Below are 14,215 nucleotides of genomic sequence, written 5' to 3'. Positions count from 1 at the left end.
GTGTGTGTGTGTGTGTGTGTGTGTGTGTGTGTGTGTGTGTGTGTGTGTGTGTGTGTGTGTGTGTGTATGTGGTTTTGTGCGTGTGCTTTTTGATGTGGCTTGGCTGCAGCAATGTTGGGTTGTTTGAGAACTCCCCAAGAGCAGGCTGCCAGGCCAAATAACTGAGCGGGCAGAGACAGCCATTGTTTTGGTAAGGCATCTTGGCCGTATGTGTGTGTGTGTGTGTGTGTGTGTGTGTGTGTGTGTGTGTGTGTGTGTGTGTGTGTGTGTGTGTGTGTGTGTGTGTGTGTGTGTGTGTGTGTGTGTGTGTGTGTGTGTGTGTGTGTGTGTGTGTGTGTGTGTGTGTGTGTGTGTGAGAGAGAGAGATAGAAATGCAAAGGGAGAAAGGGAGCTTAATTTGGAGTACTTGCTATGCTCACTGCTCTTCTAGCAGTGTATAGCCTTTTCCATTCTGGCTTTAGATGCAAAAACACGCACACACACACACTCCCTCACACACACACACTTAACAACGCAACATACAAACACTTTATCCTCGCAACCGCATTACCTGAGGGAGTTCTCAGGGAAAAGTTTGTTCTGTTATGTTGCTCAACAAGTTGGATCCTTTACCAAACATCTCCCTCCACATTTGAAACCACACATCAAAATTCGATCAGCTTTCCCGAAAAAAAAAAACCGCTCAAGAAGCTCATAGTTCGCTGGCTCACGGCTGCACAAATATGATTTCAGGATTAAACTGCTTTTGGTACAAACAAGCCGACTCAGCATTTCAACCGCAAGCACCATTTCATGGTCACTCGTGGACATTTTGAATCCAACTTTGCTTGGTTTTTCTTCTCACCGGGCGGCCCCACAGAATTGTCCTTCACTTAACCTCACAACAAAATGTTACTGGCACTGCTGCTGAGTAGGAACCACAATGGTGGCCAGCTCAAGGTTCTGCACTCCCTGTGTTTCTGTAATTCCCATTACAGGAGCCCAGAGGCGAGTGGGATGGATGTGCTAAATCTCCCACGCCGATAACACGAAGAAACATTTTTAGGTTAGGTACTCTCTTAAATGTTTAAACCACAATAACTTAACTTTCGACTCTCATCCTCAATACAAACGCCTGCTCACCAAAGCCGAGCAGTGTCCGAACCCTCCCGGTCAGGAGCGCGGGTCGTGGAGCGAGGCTGGATGATGCACATTGACTCATTCAGATCGATCGCCAGCGCCGGTTCGACCCACGTCACGCCGTCTGTCTCAAAGGGGGATTTGTTTGTGTGGATGTGAATGTGTTTCCCTCGACGCCCAACACAAACCTTCTCTTCTCCTTCGACCTTATCCCAGTAACTTAAACCATAACCCTAAACTCCAACTGTACAATTAGCTCTTTCACTGGACAAATGTGGGTTGCCCTTTTTTTGTGTGTGTATGTTTAAAGCTGCTTCGAGACCATGAACATAACACCAGAGTGATGTCCACCTCCATCAGGCCGGGCCTCCAAAAGCCATGTGTAGAACTCAGGCTGGCACACACAGATCCACACCATGGGCTCACATCGGCTCTTCAGACTCACACTCTGCAATACTGAGTGTGCCAATACAGCGGGGTTAAGATCCGGGCTCCACGGGGTTTTATCAGCTTTTCTGTGTCCGAGAGGAGACCAGCTGGAGACTTATGTGGAGTTTTATGAGGCGATTGTGTGGAGAGTTATGAAATTCTGTGCAGAATTATTAATGGGTTACAATGTCATGGGATGCTACGCGACTGTTGTCAGGTTCCCGTCGATTTCCGACAGCAGCGATGAGGCTTTCAGGTCCCATCAGATAAGTCCAGCTCCCCAGACACTTGAACTGTATTATGTTACTCTATGTCTTTCCTGGATTGTGGCCCACTAATAAATCAGGTTTAATGCTTCTGCTCACCTTGGATTTGGGATGTAACTGATGAGTGCCTTAGTAGGTGTGTATGTGCTCATACATGTCTGTTGGCACTGTGTTGTACACACTGGTCCATGTTCAATTTGGGAGTTACCACATCTATCTAGCTGTTAAATTACCCCAGATTAGGTTCCTCCAAATCGCCTTATTATCTCATCCCACCAAACTGAAAGCGAGTGGAAAGAGAAAACTATCTGTGGCACCACTTGCTTTGCTCCTCCCCTCCCATGGTACTGCAGCAACATACCTCTAACAGCGTGCTGGCCTCCATGCCACTGTCAGCTCAATTCAAGATTAATTTGACTGCGGATCCATCATCTGTATGTCTCACTGTGTTGAGTCAGCCTTGTGGCACACATCAAACGCAGATTGGGACACGTAGGGATTGGTATCAAGCCCAACACCACAGGGAGCCGACAGAGAGTGAGAAAAAATAGGGCATTAAATTCCTCCCTCATTTTTGTCTCCCTGAGAACTTCTGTGTGTGCCGATTCCGTGGAAAACGAGAGTGAGCAAGAGCGTCGTAATGAAAGGGAGAAAAAAAAAAAGATGAAAGTGTGAGTGTGACTCAGAGACGTGCAAATGAGGGGATGGAGGGAAAGGAGCCGAGATGGAAATATCTCTGTTTACCGTAGTGGGTGGATGGGCAGCATATGAGAATATGTGCGTAGGGTGATAACAGAGTCCCCGCCTTTGGCACGAAGCGTTAAGATTCGATCATTAGCACTCGAAGTTCTGCCAGTTATTGTTGAGATGTGTTTGTCAAAGCGGCTGTTAAACGCCTCCCCTCACTCTTTGGACCCATGTGGCTGGCAGGAGAATTATCCTTCTCATCAACGTAGTTGCTCTGTGTGGCGCATTACATAATTTTGATGGATTGTTTCAGGCAATCTTTTTGGAATAAGAAGACTAATTCATTAGACCCCAGAGCGCATCAGGTGTTATGCAACAGACTACGCTACGATATTGCCTCTCATTTATCGACCCCCGCTACCACCAGCGATTCCACATTACGCTTTGAGCCATTCAGATTATGTACTGCATTACTGCATATTGTCAGCTTAAAGAAATATCAGTGTGTTTTATTGGTAAGGCCTCCGTCCAAGTGAAATAAAAGCAGCCTCCACCACATAGAGAGACGTACACACACAGACATGGGTTTGGATGGAGATGGTGAATGGAAAACAAGGCTTTCTTTGAGCAGATTTTAATTAGCAATGTTCATAGCTTGGCTGCGTGCTTTTATGATTGGGCCACTGAAAGCCTTTTTGTTTGCCTCATGAAACACATTGAGGGGTATGTTCATGAATTAAACCGCGTCTGTGTATTTGTGCGCGCACGCGCCAGCAACCGTGTGTGCTTGCATCCATTTCATTTGCATGTATCTGTTATATGGGCGGGTGCCCACATTCCTTTTTTGGTGTATTAGTCTTCCATTGGCACGCATAAGGGAGCCATAGCAGGAGACGGAGATGAAAGCAATCCCAGCGCTTTGTTTTTCCTCATTTCCAAAATAGTTGTTTTAGGTCGGCAGCCATTGCCCATAATTGCTGAAACAGGGTCAGGTATTTGTCTGTGCTGCTTATGATTTACTATCCTGTCTGCGCATTAGTAATCTGAACTAAGATCTGTGGTTAAGGGCAGCCCAGCCTCAGACAGACCACATAGATTGTGTAATGCATTGCATTCTGGGGTCCCTTTTATAAACACATCCAACACAAAACCCTGTCTGTGAAGCTTTGCTGAGCATGCTTCTCATGTTATTTCCCATTAATCAAATCGGTAAATTGAATGAATAGTATCATCCAGGAGGGCGGGAATGCAAAACCTAGTATTAAAGAATAATAGTATTCATTAGAAGACAATTTTTCACTCCAGCAAACAAGAGTTTAAAATAATTTATAATTCAAATTAAGATCAAAAAAAAAAAAAAATGTAATACTATAATAAGATTTTTTTTTAAATCAGTTATAGGTACTTTAGCACTAGAATATATTGAATTATGAGCATGAGACTTGTTGATATCTAAACCTAGTTTATAAATATGTCTTATGCAGTGGATATAAACGAGCCCTGTAGCTCTTAAACTTCTTTGTGGCGTTTGGTTTTTGCTAGAATTCCACGCAGTCTTAACTCTGCTCTCAAATAGCAGTGGGCTGCTGAGGCTGTTTGAGCGGGGGCCAAATTGTACGGTGAGCATATGAACAATGAGTTCTTCAGCATAATTTGTTGTGCACATGAATACCTCTGAACAGTTCATTGCTGCCATGTCAACAGTACGGAGAGGGTAAGTGACATCAGGTGAACTGTTTGCAAGAAAGCGATCCTTCGGAGTGACAGTGTGAAAGTGTGTGTAAGTAACTGTGTGTGTGTGTGTGTGTAAGCGTAGGTCAACATTTTCTCTGTATCGCCACACAAGCCTTTCAGTGCTGACAAAAGCACTCTTGTGCTGCAGGATTGGGGAAAGTTACTAATACTGGCGAGATCATAATCTAAGTCACACTGCAGTGAGGCAGCGGTGGGCTTTCACATTGGAGGGATGTATTAGCAACAGTCATTGTATCTTGTCGTCACTGGGACTGTACAAGGGGGATTTTATGATGAAAGAACAAAGTATAAAATACAGAAAAGGTGGAGATTTGATTTGTATTCTTACTTGTAGAGCATATTTAAAGAGTAACAGTAGTGCTATGAGCTGAATGCTAATCTCAGCATGCTAATATGTTTACTATTATGAAGCTAACATACCGTGTAGGTTTAGTAAGTTAGCGTGCTAACATTTTCTCAGCGCACCATGGACATCTGCACCAAACTTCACGGCAATCCATCCAACAGTTGTCGAGTTTCACCTAGAAACGAAAATGTCAACCTCAACATACCACGGTACCACTGAAATGAATAATAAACATGAGTTCTTATGTAATTACCCGCTGCGTACGTCAAGAGACAAATCGAAAAGCGATTGTGTGCACATCATGCGCTCCATTGTGTGCACATCATGCTGTGGAGCGTCGCTGAGTGAGCCATTGCCATCCGTTCTGCATGTGGTGTTCATTGAGAGAGGGTCAAAGTGGCTGAAGGGTGAGATGGGAAATGACAAGAGGTTGACACACACACAGGTATGCCTTAATTGGCTTTGTAGGAGCTTCCTTCTAAGAGGACAGGGCATTGTTGCAGGTGCCGAAGCACTGTCTGACTCTTGTATATGTAGAAACACGTTGGTGCTCTAGGTTAAGAGTTCTAGCCTCAGTTCTATAAGGAAACGCAATCAATCACTGATTCCATGAACCGTAATCAACACCAGGACAATGAAAGAGAAAACATAATTCTGATGAGAGGATAATCGACTGGGATATCCTGAGTGGGTCTCCAAGGGGATTGCATCATCACAGTGTGTCGGCTGTGATGATGTTGTCGGGGACAGCTGCATGCGGCGGAGCCAGGGGTCGAGGCTCTCAGGGAGCCAAGAGGCAGCCGGTTGCCAGCAGATCCCCTCCACTGAGACCCACCTGCTTCACATGTCCATTTTCCCTCTAAACCCCTCAAAGGGATTCCCTGAGGCCTCTTCTGTGTCCACGGGCCCCCCCGTGTCTTTGAAGCCATGATCCTATGTGTTTTCATGGCATTCAAGGCATTATCCTGTGGTCGTGTCATGTCATGTGTTTGATCCAAAAGTTAGTTTGAAGTTGTACAGGCAACTTTTAATGTAACTATTGGGCATAAACATATTAGATCTATGCAATTATTAACAACCAATGGCGAATCACCCCTGTGGTCTATTTATGAATCTGTGAAATATAAAGTTTATGGAAAGGGTCATTAGCATCAATGGTCGTCAGTAGCTGGCATGCGCAGGGCAGTGCTACTAATTTAATTAAAAGCCCTTGAAGAAGAAGCCCAGCCTAACTTAATACCATCAATTAGGGGTTGCTCTGCCATGTGACTAGAATCCCACACCCCGTTTGTGTGATTCACACAGGAAAATATGCCTCTTTGTCTTCGAGGTCAACCGACTCTTTGGAGAAGCTGGCGCGGGGTCAGGAAACAGTAGTTGAGGGTGTAGGAGTGGGAACGAAGGCAGGAGAACCGGGGAATTGTTCTACTAGATAAGCCATGGCATGAGGTCATTTTGTATTTTCATCTCAGCTTATCACATGGTCTTTATAGTGCAACAGCTGGTCTTGCGAGGAATCGGTCGTTGCAGCGTGAGAGAAAGTGCAACAACAATACAATGTGTTAATATAGACAGAAAGGCTTTTCTTAAATACATTCATTGTAAAGTGTAGCTGCTTTGACTCTGTGCCCAGCAGGGCTCCAGACTAAAGTTTTGAGTGTGGCAGCACTCACGTGGCCTTTATGCTGTTCTCTGAAACGGCAGAACAAACAAAATGAGTGTTACCGGCGAAACGTGTATGGCACTTAATTTGTCCAAAAACCAGACGCATGCACGTTACACGGGCACACAGAGCGAGCAGGAAAGCATTTCCACTACGCATGCACAGATGCGGCTCCGACAAGCTGGACGCTCCTCGATCACTCGTCAAGTTGACTTTTGAGACTCTGGAGGCGGAGACCAAATAGACAGTGGTTGGACATGTCTGCTCCATAATGATCATCGTGCGCTCGCATTAATGCGACCACGTGAAATTGTAACTCGCACACTTATAAAAAAAGGTGCAGTGTGGAGCCCTGCCCAAGATCATTCTGTATCTAATATTTATACTCTTCGTTTGTTAACTTGGTGTTCGGAGAACTTTGATTGATGATGCCAGGATTCTGCCTGTACCTTTGAGAGACGGATGCAATCGAATTTTCGGCAATAAAGCAATCTTATTATGTGACATTTATTTTGATATCAGTCCGTAAAGGAGCAGAACATGTTCCAGGCGAGGCAGCAGAAAGCCCAGCCGGCATGGATCTTTAACTTTTAAAAAAGGGTTTCACTATCCAAGGTCCCTCAAGTCTTTTATTCACACCTGTGGGAACGTTTACAAGTCTCCATCCAATTCAATCATTCTCCCAGATCTGATCTGTCTCCCATAGACTTGACAGGGCACTCAGACCTTCTGTCCACTTCATGAAGTAAAGCCCTCTTCTGGCCAAGAACGTATGACTTACTCATGCGAGGTCATGAATCAATGCTAAAAAAAAACGAGCATTTATGCCAATTTGGCAATTGAGTTAGGTGAATTTGGACGCATCGCCACACTGTCATTCATCCATGTCACTGTTCAGCAATCAAAGCAACCGCATGAGCTATTGTGTACGATTGCATCAATCCTGTTTTCATCAAAGCCTTATGTGAAATGTCATTTCTGCAACATCATACATGAGCTAACGACAGCGATGGCAGACACATGCTTTTGTTTTTGAGTGGCAGGGCGCACCCCAGTAGTCTGTGTTCTCCTCAACCCAGCCATCGCTGCATTATGTCTCCATGGAGACTAAAACGCTTTTTGGCTCCGGTTGAGAGGATGTCTATGGATGTGTGCGAGTACGTATGAGTCACTATTAGGGATGTTTTATCATTTCATAATGAAATGGAAACAGCATGTGTGTTCGATTAGGTGAGCCAAGAATGCCGCACCATGCTCGGGCATCATTGAATGTGTTGTTGGTAATACCAGAAGGAAATTCCTTAAATTATGAATTTCTGGTCCTTTGACTGACCACGGGTTTTTCTTCACTTTGGCTACATTTATATAAACCTTTGCTGAAAACGTCTTGTGAGTTTTTACTCTCCATCACTTCCGTGCTCCGGCAACGTTCCTCCGGCTCTTTGACAGAGGATATTATTACGTTTTAATTTGTCCCCGCTGTTACCACAGCAATATTGCAAAAGCCGAGTCTCATCAAATGTATCCTGGGCTGGAATGGAAGAAATATTACATTTCCTGTTTTTAATTTTGAACGAAAAGTTGAGCTGGGACATTGGCAGCCCAGTAGAGGAGATTAAAATGTGTGTGACTTCACTTCTTTTTCTTTTTCTTTTCTGTGAAAAAGATTTGGAGAAAATTAGGCAGGAAGTATGCGGCTTTCCCTGAAACCCAATGTTTCCTCTGGGAACTGCAGCATTTTTACACAGTTTATCAACTTCATGGACTGCATGTCCACTGAGTATTGGGATTTCTGCAAAACTGAGTTCAGTGAGCTTAGCTTAAGGGAATCCATTTTACTGAGACATTTGTGTTCTCCAGCATCATTTAACCTTGGCTGGACATTTTGAGTTTTCTGGCAGAGAATTTCAGTAGTCCTGTAGATGATAAACCCACAGTACGGATATCAGTCCCTCTGTGTGTTTCCTTATTAGCGATTAATTATGCTGAAACAAAGGCACTGATGTTACCTGCTCCTGAACTTCTATCCAAGAATGTGTAATGTATGATAAGGCAATATGGTGCAGGACAGAACGTTTGTCGAAGATCCAGTCCATAGTCTTATTCTGATCTGTTTATTTTTGTTCTGTCCCCAAGGTCAGAGTCGGGGATCTCCAAATTTACCCATCGTCTGTCCCTCAAAGAGCGTGTGGCCAAAGGAGAGAAGACTTCCACGGACAGACCTTCATCCTACAGGAGACGATCTCTAAGTGTGGACTGGTAAGACCAAAGACCATCTCCTCATCTGCTGAATCTAATTCTTTCACGATCCCTGAGGTTGTGATCGTGTGCTCGGCCTTCACTACTTCAGGCTCTTAGGTTCTTAGACTGCGCAGCTTATGAAGTAAGACTTCATCAGGCGCAGGATTTTGATTTGAATCTGTGAAACTGAAACCGGGCCTTGCTATGATTTGTCTGTGTATCAAGGCTGAGGTTGATGAGGATTGGGGGGGCTGGTTTTTGGGGGGGGGGGGCGGAGTCAGAGAGTGAGAGGAGTGGCTCTGCTGCGTCTGGGTTTCGTTGGAGAGCGCCAAGCAGCTCCAGTGGCGCCGGCTCATCTTGCTCTTGTAAAGCTCCAATCCTCAGGCAGCCGATGAAAGGAGTTCGAAAGCTTTCCATCACACGGCTGCCTTCCCTTCCCCACCCACGGGACTCCCTCCCAGTCTCCCCTCTTGTTGCGCGGCCTCCACTCATTTATCTACCCATCCATCCTGCCGTCTGTCCGTCTGGCCCCCCCCCACCCCCTCCCCCGAGCTTCCCGCTATGTTTTCTTGGCTCTTCCTTGCTACTTCTCTCACCATTGGGAAAATAGCCCCAGGTTAAAGCGGCTCTTACACTTCCTCTGCACTTCATTTAGTCAAGTACAAAAAGTCCAAACAGTCGCAGGTCTAAACTGTTTCCAGGTTTCTAATTGCTGTGCGGGGACTACAGTAGCTTTTCAGTGGAGTTACTTTGCGGTTTGTGGAGTTACAGGTGTGGGATTCTCTGAGGTCCCATCCAATCATGCGAGGGCCCGGTGTGAGGTCTTACGAGGTCTTTTGTCGGCCTCACGAGACCTACTGTGTGGTCTCGGACTGACGTTGCGATGTGTGGTCCGCCAGCAGAAATGTGGTGTTAAGTGTATGCGTGTTGGAGTGTACGTGCAGTGTGAGGTCCTTTTTATTTTAACAGTTTCGTGTTTTCCTCCCATGTTGCTGGAGAGGGGACCTGGCCTTTAAAGTTCAGGCCCTGATTGATGTAGTCTGGTTTTAATGAAACACAGTGGGTAGATTGGACATGCTCATTTACGAGAGGGATGGGGGGGGGGGGGGGGGGCTCGGCTACAGCTGGATTCTGACTTTCTCCGGGGCGCGGCGCCGTTACAGGAGTGTGACTGGTCTTTTGTGACATAATAAACAAGGGACCCCAGGAGGAGAGACTCGAGGTTCAGGGCTGATTCATGCTACTGGGAGGTGAAACGAGGTCGGTCCAACTCCTGACAAGACCAGCAAGGCTTCTGTGGAATGCACAGTCATCAACACGGTCGACGGGAAACACGTGCGCTTAGTAGTGTCTTGAAAACGCCCCTCGAATCAGTTGCATTTTTTTGAATTCTTCGACACATATCGCACTTCCTGAAGTCTATCCAAGGAATCTGTATTATTGTTTTGCTCACGAGTAATTCTTATCATAGAGCCGTATTTTTCTAAGTCGCGTTCTCGTCAAATATATTGTATTGGAATGTGATTGTGAAATGTGATATTTTGCCTCTAATGAAAGTGAAATGTAGCGTTATCAACACTTTTAAATTCAGGTTTAATGGTGTTTATCTGCACACTGCCCCCTTCCTTCCACTCTTTAAATCAAAACTTGTAAGAGTAAAGTTACACAAGGATTAGATTAAATACCGAGCTGGAAACCAGCAAACTTGACACAGGAGCCGTTTTGTAGCTTTATCAAAGTCCATGAGAGCTGGCAGGGCTTTGGGAAAATGCGATAATAAAAGATAATGGGGGTGTTATTGTTATTGGTAATCATAGTAAATGGCCTCTAGAGTATGGGTGGAGAAAAGAGTAGAAGGAGGGGGTGAGAGGGAGCGCTAAAGGGGAAATAAAGAGGGTGTTTTCTGCCTGTTAAGATTGCTGAAAAAAATATTGATAGGGTCTTTTCGGTGTTTTTTTTCTGCAGAAACCATCAGTGTGAATTATTACAATCTGGATCTGTTACGTCTTTGGGTGGAAATGGTGGCCCGCTGCTGATACTTCATGTCACTCAGAGAATTGTTTGCATTATGAGACCATTGAGTTCAATATCTAAACTAATGCATTCGGCCTATCGGCCGGTCTCCCACTGCCGGGTACAGTTGCTGCCTTGTTTCTTGTGCATGACGTGGACACGGGAGACATCCAGTAGAGTCTGAGAGTCAATACCGGGGTTATAAAGGGACACTGGTTGTGTTCCAGCACAGGGCCAGTAAATAAGTCTTTATTTCCATATCCTCTCATGGTGACAGAGAGGCAGTTCCAGCCCTTTGCCAAAACCCCTGAGTACAATGGAGAGGCAGCCATGTATGTCGGCCAGGCCGTTTTTTATTTCCCACAACGGTTCCCCCGCAGTACGCCTGGAGAGGGAACTCTATACATAAGTACTTAAACATCAACGTGTACTAGCGATCGGCACTCGAACCATATCCACTTCATAAATTAACAAAAAAATCTAATTTTAAGTTGGTCCCACACCAGTAAGTATCTTATTGTGATGTGTGTGGTTATGCAGTGTAGCCCCCTCCATCCCCTGAAGGCCCCGCTGCTCTGCCTGGTGCCACCCTGTCTTCAGGGATAACTCGGAGCTGACAGCACTCTTCGGATGACGTCCTAATTTCGATGCCAGGAGAGAAACCAGCCTCCCCTTCCCGTAGTTGATGTATTTTTACACACACACACACACACACAGCAGAAGCTCACGTCTGATTCTCTCCTTGATATTCATGCTCACACACATACATGAGCAAACACACGTTGCAATAGTTAGGACTGTGTTGAGTTGGTGTGTGTAACGGGGGAATGGGGGCTAATCCTTATGAATTGAGCACAAAGGGAATAAAAAAAGAACACGGAGGAATCACCAAAGTGTTCGTGGAAAAAAAAGAGGGCAATGCTCAAGGGGCCCGGGGTGTAAAGTGGTTTTAGACGGTGTGCCACTCGCCTCGTTTGGTTCTAATTCGATTTAATATCCCCCACTCTTTCTTTTTCATCCTCCTTTCATCCTTCAGATTATTCTCCTTTCTTCTGTGGCTGAGAGCTGTCAGTTCAAACAAGAGGGACAAAAAAAAGGAGGTTATAGATCCTATAATATTTCTTTTTAGACATTCTGCTTAGAACACCCTGTTAAAGATCACGACAGCGGGAAACTGATCCCTGCTTGTGCTGGAATGTCACATTGTTGGCCGCATTAAAATGACATTATTCTTCGAATGTATTAACACTAAGAAGCTCTGACACACATACATATGAATGGTATAAAACGGTATTTGAGTAAGATATAGTTCAAGATAAGATGCAATTTTGGGCTAGAAAGTTTTTTTATTTTTCACGGTTTCACTGAAAATACATTATAAATAGTGTAGTTATATGCTATATGCTATATGTACACACATCACGTGCAAAAAGGATATTAGAGATCAGAACGTCTTGTCAGTGTGCAGGTGTTACTTATTTCATCACCGAAAATATATACCATTGATTTTCAGAAGTGGCTTTCAGTCATATTTTCAGCCCAGAGACTGTTATTAATAGCCTTTTTATTGACGAACCCTTTAGGATATATATCAGGAACATTCTCCCTCAGAACAAAACTGTTTACTTGCGCTGTTTTTAGCTGCCCTGCTGAGTTTGGACTTCATGCTTCTTGGCCCGTAATGTTGAGTTGTTGAGACTGAGTTATTGGCGAGATGAGGTATGATAGATTCCAGTCCACACAAGGGAGCAGCGTTTCTGCTTTCCTCTCTGCTTTTGGATCGGCCTTGTGGTATTCTCTCTCACACACACGCAAAAAACAAACACCGACACGTTACACACTCACACACTCACACAATGAAGTAGATCAAGTACACGCAGGCACTCGTATTCAGAAAAACCTGTGTGCACACTGCAGACACGCATGCACCCACACACATATACATGCGCTCCAGTATGTCCACACACTCACACAGTGTCTTCTTGACTCTGGATGCTGTGGGCCGCACTAAGGGAGATTTATGAGGCTGGCTCCCTCTTGTCCTGTGTGTCTCCTACTTGATACTCTGGTTTCCACTCCAAACCTCAACTCAGCACACAGAGAGACGGGGGGGGTTGGGATGGAGGGCGGCGACTGAAAGAGAGAAGTCGGGGTCGGGGGGGGGGGGGGCGGACTAGAATAGGTAAGAAGAGGAGGAGGGAGAGAGTGAGAATAATTGAGAATGAAGTCGATGAAATGGCAGATTGAAAAGATGATGGAGAGAGACAGCTAGAGCGAGTGATGAAGAGCTCTGAAACCTGGACTGTGGATTTGTAAAGAGAGACGAGAGGTTACGAAATAGAGAGCATGGGAGAAAAAAAAGCCCGTTAATGTGGTGTGGTGTCTGTGTGTGTCTGTTTCTGTGTGTGTGTGTGTGTGTGTGTGTGTGTGCAGAGACAGACAGCCAATGGGTCAGAGGGTTAGCGTAGCTCCATGTGTTGCTCATAAGCTGATAAAAGACAACCGAAGCTGAGGAAAGTACACCCCTCTGCCTACTTTCTCTGAGTGTGTGTGTGTGTGTGTGTGTGTGTGTGTGTGTGTGTGTGTGTGTGTGTGTGTGTGTGTGTGTGTGTGTGTGTGTGTGTGTGTGTGTGTGTGTGTGTGTGTGTGTGTGTGTGTGTGTGTGTGTGTGTGTGTGTGTGAGGGTTGTATTCAGGGTCAGAGGCAGCAAGAAAACCGGCTGGGGACCGATGAGGTTTGTGTTTTAAAACGAGTCTTGAGAAAATGGTTTACAGATTGAGATAGGAAGCTCAGGTACAGACCTCCAGACCCACATCAGTGTACACAACAAAGAGTTTCAGCTGACAATGTTTCCCCCGTTTCCCTCACCCAATCAGATGACGCCACAACCTTTGTTAGCCAATGAAATTGTTGCCGTCAGAATTTAGAACTTTTCGTTTCTGTGTCCGATTGACATGACCCGCCTCCACCCGTCCAGGTGTGGGTCCATGAAGCATGACTGCATTTTATTTCTTGCACTGTTTTTTAATGTTTTAATGAATGTTCTTAATTGTTTTTCAATCTCCTTTTCTTTTGCCTTATGTTTTGATGCTTTTAATGGTTTTATGTGAAGCACTTTGAATTACCTTGTTGTTGAAATGTGCGATACAAATAATCTTGCCTTGCCTTGCCTCTAATGGACCATTGATGCATTTTTAGTTGTTACTTTTGTACTCACCTGAGTAAGTTTTGTTTTGGACATTTGTTTATTAAAATCACTGTGTATCATCCTTTCTGCTCCCCGTGTCTATCTGCACTTGGGTCCATCCCCAGGTGTCTTTTTGCCCCACCGGGACAGTAATCATGTTGCTCCACGAGGCTGAGCTCTGTTGTGTTTAGATCCGTCACCACAAATAAAGTCGACTTTATTCTTTAACTTTAGACTCTATTTGTTTCCGTGTCGCGGCTGCCGAACCTGAGCTCGCCAGTCGGGCTTCTGTGTGATAAAGTTGCAGTTCTGTACTTTGCTGCATATTCTAAGGAGCAGTTTTCTGTGATTATTCTGTGCATATGTGTCGTAGTAACAGCTGGTTGTTATTGTCAGTGCTCGGACTCAACCCTTCACTGTTCACTCTGAATGTGGAATCGTACCTCAAGTATTGATATATTGAGTGAACACCAGTTTTGAGACTTCAGTTTGGTTATTGGTTATTGGTT

General features: G+C 45.0%; 1 protein-coding gene across 1 annotated transcript in view; it reads left to right on the top strand.

Moving 5' to 3' along the window:
* ankfn1b (ankyrin repeat and fibronectin type III domain containing 1b) overlaps positions 1-14,215 on the top strand; it is a gene marked incomplete at both ends in the record, with an annotated part of 88,567 nt that overhangs the window by 49,358 nt on the left and 24,994 nt on the right. Inside the window, one exon of the mRNA XM_079293212.1 lies at positions 8,402-8,524. Coding sequence (XP_079149338.1) covers positions 8,402-8,524 — 123 coding nt within the window. The remainder of the gene's footprint in view (positions 1-8,401; positions 8,525-14,215) is intronic.

The sequence above is a fragment of the Melanostigma gelatinosum genome, assembly GCF_949748355.1.
Source record: "Melanostigma gelatinosum genome assembly, chromosome: 21".
In the NCBI taxonomy this organism is placed as follows: Eukaryota; Metazoa; Chordata; class Actinopteri; order Perciformes; family Zoarcidae; genus Melanostigma; species Melanostigma gelatinosum.
This window is presented reverse-complemented; position numbering and strand designations above follow the sequence as displayed.